The 19,378-nt window shown below is 64.3% G+C and overlaps 7 protein-coding genes across 7 annotated transcripts in view; 4 read left to right on the plus strand and 3 right to left on the minus strand.

The window, feature by feature from the left end:
* Positions 1–112: 112 nt before the first annotated feature.
* On the minus strand, positions 113–2,113 carry F751_0701 (Plasma membrane iron permease; the record flags this gene model as incomplete). Its single annotated transcript, XM_011401415.1, has 5 exons — positions 113–612; positions 866–936; positions 1,182–1,366; positions 1,484–1,722; positions 1,990–2,113. The coding sequence occupies 5 exons, from the start codon at positions 2,111–2,113 to the stop codon at positions 113–115; spliced, it is 1,119 nt and encodes a 372-aa protein (XP_011399717.1).
* Positions 2,114–4,446: 2,333 nt separating this feature from the next.
* Positions 4,447–6,470, plus strand: F751_0702 (putative serine acetyltransferase 2; the record flags this gene model as incomplete). The annotated part of the gene is made up of 6 exons (XM_011401416.1): positions 4,447–4,456; positions 4,558–4,675; positions 4,980–5,488; positions 5,803–5,997; positions 6,175–6,233; positions 6,417–6,470. The coding sequence occupies 6 exons, from the start codon at positions 4,447–4,449 to the stop codon at positions 6,468–6,470; spliced, it is 945 nt and encodes a 314-aa protein (XP_011399718.1).
* Positions 6,471–6,964: 494 nt separating this feature from the next.
* Positions 6,965–9,801, plus strand: F751_0703 (Calcium-dependent protein kinase 21; the record flags this gene model as incomplete). Its single annotated transcript, XM_011401417.1, has 5 exons — positions 6,965–7,144; positions 7,338–7,571; positions 8,737–8,868; positions 9,098–9,422; positions 9,602–9,801. The coding sequence occupies 5 exons, from the start codon at positions 6,965–6,967 to the stop codon at positions 9,799–9,801; spliced, it is 1,071 nt and encodes a 356-aa protein (XP_011399719.1).
* A 684-nt stretch (positions 9,802–10,485) lies between these two features.
* Positions 10,486–12,001, plus strand: F751_0704 (Signal recognition particle receptor FtsY; the record flags this gene model as incomplete). Its single annotated transcript, XM_011401418.1, has 4 exons — positions 10,486–10,614; positions 10,753–10,830; positions 11,072–11,258; positions 11,340–12,001. 4 exons carry the CDS (start codon positions 10,486–10,488, stop codon positions 11,999–12,001), a joined length of 1,056 nt encoding a protein of 351 aa, XP_011399720.1.
* Positions 12,002–12,332: 331 nt separating this feature from the next.
* On the minus strand, positions 12,333–14,125 carry F751_0705 (hypothetical protein; the record flags this gene model as incomplete). Its single annotated transcript, XM_011401419.1, has 4 exons — positions 12,333–12,548; positions 12,855–13,161; positions 13,330–13,744; positions 14,089–14,125. 4 exons carry the CDS (start codon positions 14,123–14,125, stop codon positions 12,333–12,335), a joined length of 975 nt encoding a protein of 324 aa, XP_011399721.1.
* Positions 14,126–14,259: 134 nt separating this feature from the next.
* F751_0706 (ATP-dependent DNA helicase Q-like 1) lies at positions 14,260–18,283 on the plus strand (the record flags this gene model as incomplete). The annotated part of the gene is made up of 12 exons (XM_011401420.1): positions 14,260–14,305; positions 14,391–14,537; positions 14,634–15,019; positions 15,286–15,402; positions 15,543–15,692; positions 15,877–15,993; positions 16,207–16,264; positions 16,417–16,597; positions 16,879–16,956; positions 17,154–17,574; positions 17,736–17,931; positions 18,075–18,283. The coding sequence occupies 12 exons, from the start codon at positions 14,260–14,262 to the stop codon at positions 18,281–18,283; spliced, it is 2,106 nt and encodes a 701-aa protein (XP_011399722.1).
* Positions 18,284–18,801: 518 nt separating this feature from the next.
* Positions 18,802–19,378, minus strand: part of F751_0707 (hypothetical protein) — a gene marked incomplete at both ends in the record, with an annotated part of 2,656 nt that continues 2,079 nt past the window's right edge. The window contains one exon of the mRNA XM_011401421.1: positions 18,802–19,092. Within this exon, the coding sequence (XP_011399723.1) occupies positions 18,802–19,092 (291 nt within the window). The remainder of the gene's footprint in view (positions 19,093–19,378) is intronic.

Raw genomic sequence — 19,378 nt, forward strand, 5'->3', positions numbered from 1 at the left:
GGGAGCGAAAAGGGGGGCGAACATGCAGGCCCGTCGGCGCACCGGGCGGAGCCTGCACGCAAGCCGGGGGTGTACAGGAAAGGGCAGCATACACTGAAAGCACGAGCGCGGCTCACTCGGCCTTCACCGCGACGGGCGGGGCGGGCACCGCGGCACTGGACGGCTCCGCCACCGCCGCGTCCTCGAACTTGTCCCCCGACGCGCGTTCGCTGCTGTGCTGGCGCGGGGAGCTGTCAGAGCCGGAGGCCCCCTCCACGCCCTTGCCCAGCTTGCCCTCGCCGTCATAGGTGGGGTTGAAGGAGGCGGGGCGCCCCTCCTCGTCCTCGGCCGCGAAGCGGTGCTCGTCGGTCAGCACGCCCAGCCAGGCGCGGTAGGCCATGGCGGAGAGGACCACGAACCAGAAGAGGCAGTAATAGAGGAGCTGGATGTTGGTGGGCATGGCCTGGTAGCCGAACAACGCGCGGATCAGGGACCAGAACTCGTTGGTGTCGGGGTTGCAGCAGCCCATGGTGTTCCACAGGATCTTATTGGACCAGGGGACCCACTCGTAGGGGTAGGTCGCGCCGAACCAGCCAGCGGCCTGGAAGGCGGCGGTACCGTTCATGAGCATGCCTGTGTGAACAAAGGGGGTGGAGGGAGTGTGTTGAAAATGGAGGCCTTTGGGGGGGGGAGGGGAGCGGAGGCGGGGGGGACTACGGAGGGCCATACATGTCAAGTGGAACAAGAGAGCGCCCAGGAGGGGGGCCAGTGAGCGCCGTCCCAGCTGTCAAACCCTCAAATAAAGAGGGCTACAGCGTAGAGGCTGTCCACGGGGAGGGTGGCACCATGGGACATGATCCCCACTGGCGCGTCCCCACCCACTCACCGGCGGCGATGAAGAGGAGGAGCACGGTCATGATGATGAAGAACCACTTCATGCTGCGGATGCTCCGCCCCCTGCACAGGTGGTGGAGGGGGGGGTGACCTCGTGCTCTGTGCCCGGCACGCTCCAGCCGGGAGGAAGGGGGGGATGATGCCTGCGCCGACGCCCTCTGCCGGCCGCAGCATGCGGCATGCCCAGCCCCCGCGCCCAGCCCCCGCTGTGCAACGAGCGGCCGCCCACGCCAGCGAGCGTCCACCGCCAGCCTCGGTGGAGAGGCACCCCGCCGATCCGGGACCCAAGGCCCCCCCCGGCATCTCACGTGTAGAAGATGATGCAGCCTGCGATCAGCCCCAGGATGGCTCCGACGATCCCAGGGATGATGACCGAGGTGATGCCCTGCCCGCCGGACACGCCGGTGAGGAAGAGCACCGACTCAATGCCTTCACGCACCGTAGCCGAGAAAGCGAGGAAGGCGACGGTGTACCTGTAGCTCTTCTTCATGCCCTGCGTGATGGCGGGCGCGCAGACAGGGATGGACGACTCGGTGCGTGGTGGGGTTGGCGCCGACCACGAGACACCCAGCATGCATGCACCCCCCTCCAACCCGGCCCCTGCCCCCACCTCCCGCTCCTTGAAGGCCTGCTCCAGCTTATATCTCCACTTCTTCTCCAGGTTGTAGAACTTGAGCATGTGGAAGGACACGTACACGATGAGGAGGACCGCGATGTAGAAAATGAAACCCTTGAAGAGGTTCTCCGCGTTCCCCGTGAAGATAGAGTTGTTTGCCACATAGAACAGGACGATGAAGACCACGCCCACGATGAGGGCCACGCCCACCCCTGCTGCTGCTCCTATCCAAACTGTGTCGACGAGGAGGAGTGGGAGGGCTGACAGGAGGACAAGGCCGTCTCCATGATGATTGGGTGGTATGCCTGTCATCGTGCCCAATTTTGGGGAAATTACACAGGGCATGCGACTACTTTGCCAACGAGCCTTGCATCCCTTCTGGTAAAGCAGGCGAGGTGGTGGGGATGCGGACTGCAGCATACTTGCCGGTGGGAAGGCGTACGTCATGCGATTCGGTGTGGGCGCGAGGTTCGGCATTGCCATCCCACCCCTGGGCTTACCCCATCGTTTCAACTCCGGCATCTTCAGCCGCTCCATGAGCTGCAGGAGGACGGCAACAATGATGGCCGCCTCCAGGGTCTCACGGAACATAATGAAGAGCGCGGCCAGACTGAAATACGTCATGGTGGCTCGTGCTGTGGCGGTTCGGGGGACTCCCGCTGTTGTTCAGATGAGTTGTGCCGCGCCCTCGGTGAGCTGGGACGGGCGAGTACCAACCCGACCGGGTGTATAGACTCTCCGTGTGCCGTGCGCAGGGTTCGGCGCCCAGGACACTCGGACCGCACGCGGTGAAGGTAGGCCAATAGCACAAATTTACCCTCTCAAAAGACTCCAGACGGGAATCCAAGGCCTCACAACCCAAACCATGGAAGAAGGTCTTATCGCATGGCGTGCTGTATCTGGCGCGTGCAGAGGTTGCTCGGCGTACGCTTGGAGATTGCTGGGATTCAAAAACCCTAGATCGCCGATCTGAGATTTGCACCGCAAGCTGGAGCGATGCATCCCCATGCTCGCATGGAAACGCAGGCTAAATATACAAGGCATGGATTTTATTTTCTCGGCGATATCTCGGGCATGAAGTGACCTGGTTCATGAAGGTCGAATGTGTCCGGCGCCGAAGACCCACGTGGGCGGGCATCCTGCATCAGGCAACACGAGATGTCTCTCTGTCGGGCTTGCACCGGCTGCTCAGGACATTCCCATGATGGTACTGGCGCAGGCGGTTGCCACAAAGGCTTACCGGTAAGGGAATGACGGGGGGGGATGTGAGGGAAGCAGGGGCGGGGTCCCACCAAAGGCGATGGGACATGGCAAGCCAGCAAATGAAAGGTTCATGGACAACATCATATTCACCAACCCATCAGCCCCGCGGTCCACGACAGAAACCTCCAACTCCCCATCCACGTGGATCTGGGCTTCCCTTGAGGTGGGGTCCATGACTGCGGTGTGAAGTAGGAGCACACAGAGGGGAGCTGCACATTGTGCATGGTGTTACTGTTTCAGCGGATGGATTGGATGTTTTCTAGGAGATTCCATGGTTGTAGAGATCACAGACGGCAATGCACCCTCACGCACGCCATCTGAAAATTTCTACAATCCCTCTGATTATCGAGCGACACTAATTGCTCATTCCACTCTCGCGCAAGGGGGCCACAGGAATCACCAGTCATCTGTTTCCGCAGCCGGGTGCCCAGACCAGCTGGTCCCGCCCTGCCCTGCTGGACTTGCGCGAGGGGGGTCACGCTGCGCCCTGTTCTCCCTGGGCTGCTCATAGGTCCGATGACTGCGCTCCTCACGCCCAGGCCGCACGGAGGACGCAGGGCTGCTGCCCTGCCAACCTCGCGTCTCCCAGCTTTGGTGACTGTCATACCGTTCCATCGGTTGTCCACCCCTCTGGGAGCCCAGCGCCGACACAAGCTGACTGAAGCGAGAGGCCTCCTGCAGGACCGGGCCAGACCTGGCGAGCCAACCTTGTGATTCTCGTTGACGCGCCAAAACCCTGGCCCTGAACTCTTCCTGCTGGGCAACTAGGCGATCGCGCTGCGTCCGCTCCTCTTCCTGCACTCGATGCAGCGTGGCTTCGACCTGCTGCGGCTGGGAGCTGGGTACGCGCGGTCTGCCTGGCGCGGGCACCTGCACGATGCAGGGAGCGGGTTGTGAAGATGTTGACGAATGACCACTCATGGCGGACGCGTGCATTCCCATGGCAGCTGCATGACTCCTCCTGGAGCTTGACAAAACAGGCTGGCCCACTCTTTAACCCGTTACACTGTCATAAAAGCTGCGACTCACCTTGTGCATGGCCTCCTCCTGAGCGATCTGGGCCTCCCACTCTGCACACTCTCGCAGGTGCTCTGCCTTCCTGGTCTCCATGACAGCCTGCAGTGGGGCAAGGTGCAAGGTCACTCCAACACTGAGCACCATGCCGAGCGCCATCCGGGTCGCGGCATCCCACTCACCCTCTGACGCTCCCTCAGCGACTTCTGTACGGCCTGAGAGATCTTTGGAGTCCTGTTCAGGATACGGACTGGGCTTTGGCCCCCCGGCGGAGCGACATAGCCCTTTGACACTGCGCCAGGCACATTCCTCATTTCGCTGAACGTTGGTGTATATGAAAGTATGCTCTGATGCCAGTGTGCGGCGTACTATTGCGCATGAGGATCGCTCCCATCCGTAGCCAGACCAGAATTCGCGCCCCCGACCTGGAAATCCTTCGGAGGGACACCTAGATTCCTTTCGGGACCTGCCCTAAGGCGCCCGGGCCGCTCATGCCGTCGCATCCCACATATCGAGCAGTGCCCATCGCATCTCAGGGCGCCACTGAGGGCCCGTCGGCGCTCCGCATGGCCAGCCAGACCACTGCCTTGCACGCTGCCCAGACCACCCCCCAGCCAACCCGCACTGTGTGCGCCCGCCGTCATTCACGGAGCCCGCGAGGCCGCCCCACAGCTCGACACATGACCCGAGGTGAGATGGATCAGTGGTGGCCTGGCCTGTATGCCCCTGAGATTCAGTCGCACGGGCGTGCCCGGAACCCCACCTCTGCTCCCTCCTCAACTCCGGCGCAGCGAGCACCCCGACCGGGGCCGGGGGTGCCACCCTGTCCGCGCATGGTGACCCTCTCAACCACAAAGCGGAGCCACCCGTGAGCTGTCCCGCGGGGGACCGCATCTGGCAGACCATTCGGTAGGGGGGGTAATGGATGGGGGATACCCTGGGGTGGCTCTGCATGCTCACACACTGCTCTGCTTGCGTGCCTGGCCCACGAGGCATGCATGCCTCCCAGGTCCCCGACTCGAGCCCCTGCCCCTCGTGCTGCGCGCATGTGCCTCCATTTTGGCCACCCCTGCAGGGGCCGGTCTGCACGGCACGTACGCCAGTCCCGACTCCACCCCAATACCCCCACTTGTCATTTGACAGCCCGCGATCGGCCCCCGCAGCTCTCCCAGGTTCACATCCACCCCACCTCACCCGATCCCCTTCACGACAGGGAGGAGGCGCAGCGCGACTCCGACTCCGAGGCCCTGCTTTCCAGCTTCCTGCACGCCAGCATCCTGGCCCACGACTCCTTCCCTCGCGCCCTGGCCTTCATCCTGGCCGCGCGGCTGGCAGACGCCACGCTGCTCCCCTCCGAGCTGTCGGAGATTTTCCGCGCCGCGCTGGCCTCCCACCCGAGCATCGTGGCCGCCGCGCTGGCCGACCTGGCGGCGGTGCGCGAACGTGACCCTGCCTGCTCCGGCCTCTCCCAGGCCCTGCTCTACTACAAGGGCTTCCACGCGCTGCAGGTGCAGCGCATCGCGCACGTGCTCTGGCACCAGGGCCGGCGTATGATGGCCAGCGCGCTGCAGAGCCGCAGCAACGAGGTGTTCGCCGTGGACATCCACCCCGCCGCGCGCATCGGGGCGGGGGTGCTGCTGGACCACGGCACAGGGGTCGTCATCGGCGCCACCGCTGTGATCGGGGCCAACGTGTCCATCCTCCAGAACGTCACCCTGGGAGGTGAGGCTGGGGAGGGCCTGTGTGCGTGTGTGTGGTGGGGGGGTGGGGGGGGGGCCGGAGAGGTGCAAGTCGTGGGGCTTGTTTGGGGCGATGGTAGGGGGTCCAAGGAGCGAGAGTGGTGGTGTTCGGGGGAAGCTCAGGGGGCGGCGTGCCGGCGAGAGCCTGTCGCGTGGGAGCCCGCAGGCCTTGCCCTGATCATGCACAAACCAGGCCCGGAGGAGGATCTTCCTCGCAGCCTGGGCTGCCCCGTTCCTGGCTGAGATGCGGCCCCTTTCCTCACCCCCCGCACACTCCATCTCCCCCCTCACTCAAAGGCACTGGCAAGGAGTCTGGGGACCGGCACCCCAAGATCGGCGACTACGTGCTGATCGGCGCTTCGGCCACGGTGCTTGGCAACATCCGTGTCGGCGAGGGGGCGCAGATCGCGGCCGGGTCCCTGGTGCTCAAGGAGGTGCCCCCGCACACTATGGTGGCCGGCTCACCCGCCAAGGAGGTCGGCAAGATCACGGGTGAGGGATGGGAGGAGGGGGTACTGCGGAGGGGGGTTGGGATGCGCCGCAGAGGATGTGGGTGCCGGCATCCTACACTGCTCATGCCGGGGGGCGGTGGTGCGCCGTCCTGCTCAGGACGGATCCCAGGAGCACAGGTGATCCTCACCTCCAAGCACCACACCCACCTGGTGGCAGGCCTGCCCTCCATCCTGATGGACCAGTGGAGCGAGTGCTGCCCCAGAGTCGTCGCCGAGGTGAGGGAGCGATTTGAGTGTAGCATGCTGGGTGCAGGGTGCGGGTGTGGCCTGGGCTGGACTTTCTGGGGTGGTGGGTTTCACAGCCAGGGACAGGCGACTGCCATGGGTGTTCCAGAAGCACCCATGCTACCCAAGGGATCCTTTACTCCTCAGCACTGTCAGCTCCCCCCATCCCAACAGCAAGCGGTGGACGCGCTTACGAGACCAGGCGGGGTGGATGACTTTGTCATCTGAACCACCGCCGATCCTGTACACAAGATGCCCTGTGAGGACTGGGCGCTTTTCCATACCCTGTTTCCTCGCTGCTGCTCCTCCAACCTACATACCCTCGCTGCGAGAGCTTTCACAATGGCAGGGGGGCCGCAGGAGCCAATGCACATGTTAATGACCAGCAGAGTCTGCCCACCTCTTCTTCCAACCTGTCGGCAAACTTGTAACCTTTACCTCGGACCTGTCCAGCGGAGCTGAGCGAGCAAGTGGGACGTTTGCATGTGCATCTCATCCCCGCCCGAAGCGTTCGTTCTCGCGCCCCAGATATCGGTGCCCGGACATCGCTGTCGCGCAACACAGCTGGGCCACCGTATCGCCTAGCTACTGCATAGCAACCTGCATGGTTTGTGGGGCTGGATCCACCGCCAGATCTAGAGAGGGCTGGGAGCGCAGCGCGAATGCTCTGCCCTGCATGAGGCGGTGAACCCTGTCGCTGCCCGCCCCAGGCGCCGATCAGCATGCAGGAGTGTGGGCGAGGGTGCCTGCAGGTCCTGACATGCGGTCTGATGACGTACGGCAAGGCCAGGCCCCCGCCATGGAGCGAGCCCCTGCTGGGCCCGGGCGCATACCCCCAGTCGACGCACCCGGCGGATGCACCCCCCAAGCTCCAGGACATGCACGGCAGCCCTACGAAGACGGTGCGCGACTTTGATTTGTGTCATTCTGCATGTATGCATGCTCGGGCAGGGTGCATGGCGCAATGTTACCCGGACAGGGCCGTGCTGTGTTCCTCCTGCTTTTGAATCCAGGTCCCACTACCTGGCTCCCAGTCGTCCACCACTGCTCCCTGCCATTCCTCTTTCCCTCTTCCTCCCCCTCACCACCCCCCAGGACGCCTACCTCCGCACTCACAACATCCTGGGGCGCGGCCACTCTGACCTTGAGGCCCGATACCAGCTGGGCCGGGTGCTGGGCCGGGGCGCCGACGGCGTCGTGCGCGAGGCGGTGCACCTAGTCAAGGAGACGCGGCACGCGTGCAAGACCATCTACAAGGGCTGGCTGCGCCGCCGCTCGCAGGTGGAGGGCCTGCGCCGCGAAGTCCACATCCTGCAGGTGGGTCTTGAGGTGAGAGGAAGAGGGGAAAGGGAATGGCGGCTTGGCAGGGGATCATGCGGCGGATCGTTCGCCGCACAGCCCCACGGCGTCCCTGCTGCAGGGCAGCTGTGCTGATGCTGGGACGACGGTGCCCCTCGGGCAGGTTCCTGGGCATCCGTCATCGACCCCTGTCCCGATGCTGCTCAGCAAGGCGCGTCCGTGCACAAGACCTTGAAGCCCCAAGAATTTAAATCTCCCCCTTCCCCCTTCTTCCCCCCTTCCTCCACACCCCACGATGCTGTCGGGGCACCCCCACCGTGGCGTCCCTGGTGGAGTGCATCGAGGACGAGCTGGCAGTGCACCTGGTGCTGGAACTGGCGGCCGGCGGGGAGCTGCTGCAGCGCCTGGGCTGCCCCCACGCCGACAGCCCGTCCGAGGCGCAGGTGGCACGTCACTTCCGGGCCATGGCCCGCTTCCTGGCCCACTGCCACGCGCTGGGCGTCGTCCACCGCGACGTCAAGCTGGAGAACTTCCTGCTGAGCACCTCCGACCCGGCGACCGCGGAGATCAAGGCTGCCGACTTCGGGCTGTCCCAGTTCCTGCGCCCGGGGCACAGCATGCGCGCTGTGGTGGGCAGCGCCTACTACATGGCGCCCGAGGTGCTGCGCCGCGACTACGCCACCCCCGCCGACGTCTGGTCCCTGGGCGTGGTCCTGCACATCCTGCTGTCGGGCCTGGCGCCCTTCTGGGGAGACACTGAGGCCGAGGAGAGGGCCGCCGCGGCGCGCGCCCGCCTGGATTTCTCGGTCGAGCCCTGGCCCCGCGTCAGCGCCCCGGCGCGCGCGCTGGTCAAGTCCATGCTGCGCCGCGACCCCGCGCGCCGCCCCACCGCCGCGCAGCTCTGCCGGGTGAGTTGAATGTTGTGATGTTTGGCGGGGGGGCCGGGGGGTGAGAATGGGGATTGGAGGAAGGGTGTGGCCAACAGGGTGCCGAGGAAACCAGGGTCCTGGCAAGCTGGCTGCCCATTACTTGCATGTTGGGGCTCAGTGTCCAGGCGGCAGGCTCGCTCCCGCTGGCCGCCACTCCTGCCAGGCAGTGGGACCCTGGGTGTGGCCTTGACTGCCGGAGGGTGACCGGTTAAGACCGCGCGATGTCTCACCACCTCACAAGGCTCCTCACTCCACACATTTCGCAGCACCCCTGGGTGACGGGGCAGCAGAGCGCCGAGCCCCTGCCGCCCATCGTGCACGAGCGCCTGAAAGACTTTGCCACCATGTCCCGCGTCCGCCAGGTGGCCATGCTGGTGGCCGAGGAGCAGATCTCCAAGGTGGGCATCGGTGCTTTTGACCCCGGCGTATGCAGTGAAGACCTAGGGTATCTCCTGGACGCGTACCATGGCCGAGGAGAGATCGGGCTGCTTTGGGGCCGCCTTCTCGTTATCTTGGATGCAGTCCGACACATGCAGCTCCAGGCTCTTGCAGGCCAGGCCCGTTCCGGCAGGCAGTCCATGCACCTACCCACCCACCCACCGACTCCCCCTCCCACCACCCACACAGGAGATGCTGCCCGAGCTGTACGAGGTGTTCTTTCCCCCAGCAACAAGTCCAGACCCCGCCGGCGCCGCCGTGACCTGCCCGGGGTCGAGGGGCCTGAGCCCCGCGGACATCCGCGCGGGGCTGGGCCGCCTGGGCCATGAGTTGAGCGTGGAGGAAAGCGAGCGCATGGCGCGCACGCTGGGCTGGGGGGGTGGGCCCCGGGACCGGGTGCCCTGGCGCGACTTTGCCGTGGCGACGCTGGGCTGGTCAGCGCCGGGGCGCGCCGTGTTCATGCGCAGCCTGTTCGATCGCCTGGACAGCGACGCCAGCGGGCTCATCACCCTCGGTGGGTGCAGAGGCTGGGGGCCTGGGTGCCTTGCTGCACAGGCGGCGGCGGGCGAGGCGCCCTGCTGCCGACCCTGGCCCGCGATCACCCCAGTGACGAGGTGCCGCAGCCCCCTCCTCACCCCGCGTAGCTCATGGCAGCCCCATGTGATCCTCCCAATCTTTCCCAACTGTGCACAGGCAAGCTGGCGCGGGGGCTGGGGGAGTATGGGATCGACTCCGAGGACGTGGCCCTGGTCTTCTCGCAGGCCGATACGGACGCCAGCGGCGGCATAGACTTTGACGAGTGGTCCGCTTTCATGGCCATGAACACCAGGAGCCTGCAGGAGGTTGTGCGGCACAGGATACAGGCAACCTGCGGGGCCTTGGGAGGCCACTGAGAAGGGGAGATGCGTCCACTGGCTCTGCGCAAGCCTTTTGCGGCATAAAAACGAGCAGCTCATGGGCAGGGCCCAGGCCCCTCCTTTGCTGAGACAATAGATCCCCAGAAAGATTTTAGGGGTAATCCGTGTGGGACATTTTGAATCAGTTCCAGCGCAAACATGAATCTTTCGCTGTAAGGACTATGAAGCACTTCCAGTCCACGTCAGCGGCCGAAAGAGGATTAGATTTGCCCGACAGATCACGGAATACGCCATGCGACTGGGCGCGCTGCATTTATGAGCGACACTCATGGTCATGAAGCGGCGAGGTATGTTGCTACCAATATATGTTAATGCACCAGACTGCATCAAGTCTTATTCAGCGCCAATCGCTGAGCCTCTGAGATGATGGGGCTGTTGCATGGAGGGGGCCCGGCATGCAGCAGTGCAGGGAAGATCACGCCCCCCCTTGGACTGCGTATGCCGCGCGACGCCACATTGAGTCTCTCCAGGAGACAGAAACCACATTCTAGCGTCACGGTGTGCACAGGGGCGGAATGTCAGTGGACTGGGTGCTTTCGATGTCATGCCTCTTCTATTGCATGACAACCCTGCGGAAATTTTGAAACCTAGATGAATGCGTCATTTGTTCCTCCAGGAAGCTTACACGCCGGTGGCAACATTTCTCCATCTTCCTACCAAATGCAGACACATGCGAGCGCTGGAGGGGCCAGCACCCTGCAGAAGCTGGCCCGCGTGTTTAGGGAGAAGGCTGCTGAGGATGCTGGCAGGATGTTCAAGGGCGCCAAGAAGAGCAGAGAGCGCCTTGGAGTGAGTTGTGGCGCCCAGAAGTATTGATGTTGTGGCCAGGTGGATTCTGAACAAGATCTTGACGTGGCTGTTGGCACTGGAAAGGCTACAAGGACCTTGAGATGCCCTTGCAATCTGCCCCGACTGGCACATGTGTAGGTTGTGAACGAGATTCTGACTTACTGGAGGCTGGAGGATGCCGATGCCACACTGGAGGACCTGGAGGATGCCCTCATCGTGAGTGGCCTGGGCTCGTATACTGAGGCGCAAGCGCCCAGGGAGGGAGGAGCGGGCTTCTTGCATCTACTGATTCAATGGCGCCCAGAGAGGAATGCTGCACGACCGGACGCTGAATGTTTGCTGGGAACACATCTTCAAGTTGCGAGGGAGGCATTGGACAGCCAAATCCTCACATCTTTGCCAGCCAATCCTAATGCGGCCCCCCCCCCCCCAAAACTCCCCATCTTCGTATCTCCAGAGCTCCGACTTTGGACCTCAGACGGCCTTCAAGATCGTGGATGCGGTGCGGGAGCAGGTGAGGTCCGGCGCCCTGCGCACCCCCGAGGACATCAAGGCCGCCCTGCGCGACTCGGTCCTGAGTCTGGTCGCCCGGCCATCAGGCGGGTCCTCCGAGCTTGCCTTTGCGCCGGGCAGCGACGCGGCGGGTGTGGCGAGCGATGCAGAGACTGGCGGCGATGCAGCGGCATCAGATGGTGCCGCTGCAACGGGCACCCCAGGTACCCCAGGCGGCGGCCCCACCGTCTACCTCATCGTGGGCGTCAACGGCGGGGGCAAGACGACCACCATCGGCAAGCTGGCGCACCGCTTCACCTCCCGCGGCGCGCGCGTGCTGCTGGCGGCGGGGGACACCTTCCGCGCGGCCGCCGGCGAGCAGCTGCGGCTGTGGTCCCAGCGGTCGGGCGCAGAGGTGGAGGCGGCGTCCGCCGGCGCGCGCCCCGACGCCGTGCTCTTCCGCGCCGCGCAGCGCGCGCAGCGCGAGGCCTTTGACCTGCTCCTCTGCGACTCCTCTGGCCGCCTCCACACCGACCCCGGGCTCATGGCGGAGCTGGCCAAGTGCCGGCGCAGCCTGGCCTCGGCGCTGCCGGGCGCGCCGCACGAGGTGCTGCTGGTCCTGGACGGGACCACCGGGGTCAACATGCTGGCCCAGGCGCGGGAGTTTGGCGCCTCCGTCGGCGTCACCGGTCTGGTGCTGACCAAGCTGGACGGCACGAGTCGGGGCGGCGCCGTGGTCTCTGTCATCGACCAGCTGGGAGTGCCCATCAAGCTGGTGGGCGTGGGGGAGGGGCTGGAGGACCTCCAGTTCTTCGACCCCGCCGCCTTTGTCGATGCCTTGTTTCCCCGCGAGAGGGAGGGCGAGGAGCCGCAGGGTGGAGGAGGAGAGGCGTAGAGGCCTGGGCTGGCTGTGCACACCAGTGGTCCTGGGGATTCACCTCCCAACATTGTCAGGGTGGTTCGGTGCGCCGCTCCCCGTTGCTGCACCCCCCAGGCCCCCAAGCGCGAGCATGCTGTAGAACTCCAGCCAGCCAAGCCACTGTCTGCCAGTGTGAGCAGTGCCCCGGGTATGGTGACCTGCTGGGCTCCGCCTGCCGTGCACTCCCTCTGCTGGCTGGAGCACCCCCAAACACCCACACTGCCACAGTGTGAAGTGAATCCTGAAAGACGGGTCTATTTCGAGAGGGTGAGGGCTGCGTTCATCATTCTTGCACATTGCATGAGCGTTACAAGAACCAGATGTTGGAGAGGCGGGAGCGGGCGGGCTTGACCGCAGGGTGCCCCGCGCCCAGCGCCTCAAACATGCGGAGCAGCAGCTTCCGCCCGGCTTCCTCATGCCACCCCCGATCCGCCCGCACACTCTTGAGCCCCGCGTCCAACGCCTCGGCGTACTGCCTCTCTGCCAACAGCTTGTGGGCCATGCGGAAGGCGGCCTCCGCGCCCTGCATCGTGGGATTGGGGCGGGAGGTGGGTGACTTTGAGGTGCCGCAGACAGGAAATGGGCAAGGATGAATACCAGGATGGGCATGACGCGCACTCCATGAATCCAGGACGCCGACTCCTGCGTGGCAGACAGGACATGCACAGGCACATGGCGTGGGGCAGAGTCGGAGAGCATACGTCCGCTGGCAGGGCTGCCTATCTATACCGCCGATCTGCCAGTGCTTGCCTCCCATCGCTGTATTTCTACAACATGGGTATCCAAGTGCCTGCTCCTATAATCCCCAACTAATCAGCCCTATCAGTACCTTGGGGTCTGAAGCCTCAGTGCCCTCCTCCAGGGCCAACCGCTCCCGGGCGAGGTCCAGGAACGCTGCCGCCTGGGCCACCTCGCCCGGCCTCTTGTCCTCCGGCAGCACCTGCTGCGCGGCTTCCACCAGCCCCGCCGCGGCCTCTACGTCGCAGGGCGTCCTGAGGAGCGCACACTGCGCCGCCCCCGCCAGCGCCTTGCAGCGCTCCGCATCCGAAGCCGGGCTGCCTTCAATCAGTACTTGTTGGAACCAGGGGAGGGCAGCAGTCTCGACGTCGGCGTCGGCGCTCTGCAGGGCTGCATACCTGGACAGACAAGGCCGGGGGGGGGAAAGGGCTTTAGAACGGCAAAGCCATTAGCAGATAGGCCAAATGGGAGACGCTGGCGGCGCGAAGACGAGAAGGCCCCAACCTGCACAGGAAACCACCATCCCCTCCCCTTCTTCCAACAGTTCCACGTGCGAGGCCCCCTACCCCTGTTCGAGGAGCTGCGCGGGGGTGGCGTTCGGCCCAGTGCCCCCGCCCGAGGCGGCTGCATCCGCCTGCTGCGCCCGGTGCCGCGCCACGTCGTCCGCCAGCTTCTGGATCTGGGCCAGGTAGTCCCGCAGCTCCTGGCCGGAGGGGGCCCCCGGCTGGGAGTCCATGAGTCTGCCCCCAAACAGCAGCAGGGTGGCAGGCAGGTTGGTGATGTGGAGCTGGGCGGTCAGGCGGCTCAGCTGGGCAGACCCCGCGTCCAGCTGGGCCAGGCGCACCGAGCCCCTGGAGGCATGCACGGCCCTGACCAGCTCTGGGTCCACCTCTGCATCGGCGCTGGCAGTGGCGTACACCACGATGGGCGTGTTGATGCTCAGATCGGTCAGCGCCTTGAAGTCGCTCAGGGTCGATATCACTGGTGAGGGGGGCTCCAACCCAGTCGAGGCCGAGAATGTTCGACTGGCATGGGATGCGACCTCGCAGCAATGGGCAATGGAATTGAAGCCGGATTCCGATGTTCCAATTAGGCGCAAAGCAAGGCTTGGGGTTGCGACGCGGGGCAGGTCGCTCGCTATGAGACGACGACACAGAGCTCCGAGAGCTGGCAAACGCCGCATCCCGACTAGCACTTATCAAGCATGCTTATAGGCTTCAATTGATGTTCTTGAGAACAACGGCTATAGCATCGCCATCGCATGCTCAAGATCAATGGAAGCACACGGGGTGGGCATATGCTGGTTTGTGGGCGCGAGCCTGGACCTGGATTGCAGGGCGCGAATCGCAAATCAAAGTGCATTCTGACAGATAATATGATCGGCAGGCGAAAGGCTTGCGATTTCATGATGTCGAGAAATAAGTTGCAGCGATGATCTGCTGCTATGCAAGGTCCTGACTCCGAGGCCACTCCCCAGCCTCGGTACCACGGGCGCCATGGCGGAGCCGCACCCAGTGGTGGAGCACCTCCTCGACGTCTTTGGTGAGGCATGGCTTTACTTACTCTTTATGTACGCCTCTTTCAGGGTCTCAATCTATGACATAAGCCCTCCCTCCATCTTCTGCAGGGTATAGAGACACAGTGGGTCCCACTGAGCTGTATGCTGCCTTCAAAGACTATCAAAAGGATGTTCGCCTGTGTCCCGACACCTGTGACGAGGCTGCCGTCTCTGCGTTCCTGCAGTGGTTCATGGAACGCTCTGATCCAGCTACAGGTGGGTGCGCTGGGGGCCCAGTCCCGGCTGACAGCCTCCCCTCCATGTATGTGCAGCGCCCACTCGCCACCCTCAATGCTACCATGGAGGCAGCAGGGGAGGAGTCTGACCAGCTGCTCCTGGACCTTGTCTCCGACAGCAGCAGCGAGGAGGAAGACCAGGAGGTGTGCGAGGTCCAGGCAGAGTCTCCCTGGCGCACACGGTCACCCCTTAGCGAGGGCGGGCGGGGCCGCAGCCACGATGCCGACGACATCAGCCTGGACGCCGAAGATGTGGCTCCCCACTTCTTTCCACGGCCCACACAAGCTCGCGCGCGGCACCGGCACCTTCTCTTCGAGGCGAGCAGCGCTCAGGACCACCGCACTCCGCACTGCCCTCCCCGCGGCTCGCCCCGAGGAGCAGCCGGGCAGACCGCCCCGATCTCACGCAGCCTCACGCCGCAGGAACATGCGATGGACATGCTGGACTTTGCCAACTGGATGGTGAGAGTCGTTGGAAACGGAAGGGGCAGAGTCAGCATGCGTGGTGACCGCTGAACCTATCTCTGTGAAATTCTGGCGGTTTCCGAGGTTCCATTTCGCAGCAGACCATTAAAAGACTGTGCTCGGCGGGCACGAAGCACCTTCATCGTATGCCTACCACTGCTGTTGCGTGGCCACTACGTCAATCTGAAGAGACTGCCGACGGTTCAGGCGCTGTAGGATCCCTCACAATCTGGTGTCTTCGCCCCTGCCCCCCCTCGTTGTAGGTGTTTGGCAACCAAAGCTTTCGTCCCCGGCAGCGGGACATCGTGGAGGCGGCTCTCAGCGGCCGCGACTGCTTCGTCCTTATGTCGACAGGTGGAGGGAAGTCGCTGACCTACCAGGTGGGGATGGAGGGCTGACATGGCATGCCAGCCGATTCAGCAGTCGTCACATGCACATGGGTTTTCCCTGCCCGGCGTGAGACTGCATCCACCCCGCACGACACCCTAGTCTTCCACGTGCCACGCTCCCCTCTTTGCAGCTCCCGGCCGTGCTGTCCAAGGGGCTGACTGTGGTGGTGACGCCGCTGCTCTCCCTGATGCAAGATCAGGTCCAGGCGCTGTGCATGCTGCGCTGCGGCGGCGTGCCCGCCTCCTACCTGTCCTCCCAGCAGGGCGTAGTAGAGACCAGGGTAAGGAAGAAAGGGTGAGCACAAGTGGCTGCAGGGCTGTGCTCTGTACCTAGGCACTGTAACTCTCCCATGCATCTCTCCAGGGGGTGATGCATGGGCCCTAGCTCGTCGTGGTCCCCAGGCATGGACTCCCCTTTGCTTTCCCACGACTGACAGTGAATGATTGCTCCCTCCCCACCACCAGGCGGTCTTCATGGAGCTGGCCAAACCAAACCCCAGCCTGAAGCTGCTCTATGTCACTCCTGAGCAGTTGGTCAAGGGCGAGCGGCTCAAAGCTGCCCTCACCTCCTTGAGCAACAGGGTGCGGAACCCAGGGGCAGCAGGGGGCGTGTGTGTCTCTTGGCATGCTGTCGGGCTCTCTTCCATCCCCCTCGGTCCAGCACCGTGGGCTCCAATGGATTGCGGAATACTAGGTGCAGGTCTCAGAGAAGGACACGGCATCAGTGTGTGCACTGTCCACCATCCTCTCTTCATAACATGTCCTCACACCCTCCTCCCGTATCTCCATCAACAGGGCCACCTCAGCCGCGTCGTGGTTGACGAGGCGCACTGCGTCTCTGCCTGGGGCCATGGTGAGGCTGGGGGGAAATTTACTCATTCATAGAATGAGAAGGTTGTGAACCTTCCTCACAGCATCAGTCTGCAATGATCCTGCCACAGCTTGCAACCCACACTCACGCTCCTTCCGTCTCTTCTCGAATCTTCTCCACCTCCTCCCCCCCAGACTTCAGGCCAGACTACAAGCAGCTGGGCCTGGTACGGTCGGCCTGCTTCCCACACACGCCTCTCATGGCCCTCACAGCCACTGCAACGCCCGAGGTGAGGAAGGACATCCTGTCCTCCCTGCGCATGCGTTACGTCTGCAAGTTCGTGGTCTCCTTCTTTCGCCCCAACCTGACCTTCAAGTGCGTTTCGGGGAGAGGATAGGGTGGGAGGTGGAAGAGTGGGATGTGTACCTGTCGGCATTGTGGTTGGGGTGATGACTCTAGCTATGCTGCTGAAAATGGCAGCGACCCTGGGCGTGGAAGGGAGTCGTCCAGTCACCCAGGTGGCGTCCCTCCCTTTCCCTTCCATGCCTTTCGCTTGCCGTCTTGAGCTTGAGCAAATGACAAGACATCTATTCCCTTCCCCCTTTGGAGCCTCTCTCATCAACTCCAGCCCCCTCCGACTCCGCCCCACACGCCAGGGTGATCCAGAAGGACTACAAGCGGAACGAGGAGTCGATGCTCCCCGGCTACCTGCACCACATGCTGGAGTACATAATGTGAGGCTAGAATGCATGTTGATAGCTGTACGGCCAGGGGCCAGGCATATGCTCCAGTTGATTTCCACACCGCAAAAGTTGGTCTCATGCGGCGCCCGGATCTGGGGCCTGATATGTGACTGCACGAGTGTACTACAGGGATGACCAAAAATTTTGGAAAAGCGCCATTTTGCACGCTCAAACCCACACCCACACAGGTCCCGTGGCGATGCCACCGGCATCGTGTACTGCCTGTCCCGCGACGAGTCGGAGGGCGTGGCGGCCGCCATCCGCGACTGCACGGGCACCAGCGCTGCGCACTACCACGCGGGCATGACCCCCCGAGCGCGCATGCAGGTGCAGAACGACTGGCGGCAGGGGCGCGTGTCCGTGGTGGTGGCCACCATCGCCTTTGGCATGGGCATCGACAAGGCGGACGTGCGGTACGTGCTCCACTTCTCCCTGTCCAAGGCGCTGGAGGGGTACTACCAGGAGGCGGGCCGTGCCGGGCGCGATGGCCTGCCCTGCGAGTGCGTGCTGTACTACGCGCGCAAGGACGTGCCACGCATCGTGCAGCTGCTGCACCACGGCAAGCGCTCCAAGGCCCAGTTCCAGCGCGAGATGGAGCTCCTGTCCCAGGTGCAATGAAGGGGTGGAGGGGGCAGGGGGGGGGGTTGCGCAGGAGTCAGGGGGCGCAGGTGGGAGATCCAGTATGGGAGGAGCTGCCAGGTCGTGTGCAGTCGTGGGGCTGTACACTCCCCCCTAACCCCCACCACACCACCCCTCCCCCCCATCAATAGATGAGGGACTACTGCGAGGAGGAGAAGCAGTGCCGCCACGCCCGCCTGCTGCGCTACTTTGGCGAGGAGTGGACACAGGAGCGGTGTGGGGATCGCTGCGACAACTGCCTGCCCAAGCCCAAGCCCACTGCCAAGGGTGGGGGTGCGGCGCAGGGGCCGCAGGGCGCCACCAAAGCGACCCAGCTCAAGCGCAAGGGTGAGCGGGGGACGGGTGACACCGGGCTGATGGTTGGATGCCGTGCCTGCCCCACCTGATTGATAGCTGAGCCTTGCCCAAGGGGCCCCATGTCTGAGCCCAGCCTCCCCTCCACATGAACACCTTCTCCTCTGTATTGCCAGGGAGGGAGGCACTGTCGGACGTGGGCTTCCGCAGCGCGGCGGCCCTGCTAGCCGACGCGCCGACCCCCGTCCCTGCGGTGTCAAACTCGCGAGGGGCGGCGGCCATGGCCAAGGCCAAGGCGGCGCGCAGCGGGAACGAGCGGCCGGGCATCGCTGCCTTCCTGAGCAGGGGCCCTGCGATGGCGGGCCCTCCTCCAACCAGCGGATGACAGCGTGGCAGTCTCGCTATCTCCACCTGGCGTCACTGCACCATTCACAATCCCTTCAACCCTGAAAACTCCGCCTTGTCGCTTCGTTACAGCAAGGCGCGCGGTGCACATCACGAGTGGTCGGGTGAAAAATCGAGGGTGGCTACCAAGGGAGGGGGAAGAAAGCGGAAGGAAGGAAGGACACAAAGCAAATATTGCAAGCTCGAGGATGGTCGTCAAATATGTCATACGCAATCTTGATTCTCCTTTTTTTGTGTGTTGAGGAGGGAGGGGGAGACCGAGGGGGGGTCTCCTGGTGGAGGTGTGATGAGTGGACCAGCAGGGGAAGGCGTAGAATCAGGCCGGCTTGTGCCGGAGAGTCTCGTCCAGGGGGCCTTTGCAGCCTGGCGGGGGCACCTCCCCGGGGCGTCTTCGCGGCCATTCAGCGAGGGCTCACTCCCGATGGCACCTCCTTCCTCGGCAAGCACCAACTGTGTCGCTCCACGTTTACCCCCCCCCCAAAGCCCGACGCTCCATCATCAGTCATCGTCGTCATCGTCCGGGGCATAATCGCTGTCCTCCGCCAGCTGGAAGCCCGCGCCGTCGCCGGCGGCACCGGGCGCCGCCTTACGCGGCGCGCCCCCCGCCGCCGGCCCGATGACGTACTCGTACAGCGCCCAGACCGTCTTTGGAGAGAGCACGCCCAGGTCTAGCTCCACCTCGCCGTCCTCGTTGGTGGGCAGCTCGTCGGCGCGCTGCAGGATGTCCACCACGCCCGCCATCTTCCCCGCCAGCACCGCCTCGTCCTGCAGCGCCGCCGCCAGCGCCGCCTGCTTGTCCGCCGGCAGCGGCGTGTAGGCGCGGTACGAGTTCACAGATTTGGTCCGGTGCACAGCCGAGGCGGAGCCGCCGCGGCCGCCGCCCGACCGGCGCGCGCCGCCGCCGGCGCCGCGCCCCGACCGCGCGCGCGCGCCGCCGTTGGGCTTGCGCGGCGGCGCGGCGGGCAGGTCGTACGCCGGCGTGGCCAGCGCGCGCGCGGGGACCAGCGCGGTGTACGGCGAGCGCGCCCACTCGCGCTCAAAGGTGGCCTCCGCCACGCGGTGCACGCGGTGCACG

This window comes from Auxenochlorella protothecoides (assembly GCF_000733215.1).
Source record: "Auxenochlorella protothecoides strain 0710 unplaced genomic scaffold scaffold111, whole genome shotgun sequence".
Lineage (NCBI taxonomy): Eukaryota > Viridiplantae > Chlorophyta > Trebouxiophyceae > Chlorellales > Chlorellaceae > Auxenochlorella > Auxenochlorella protothecoides.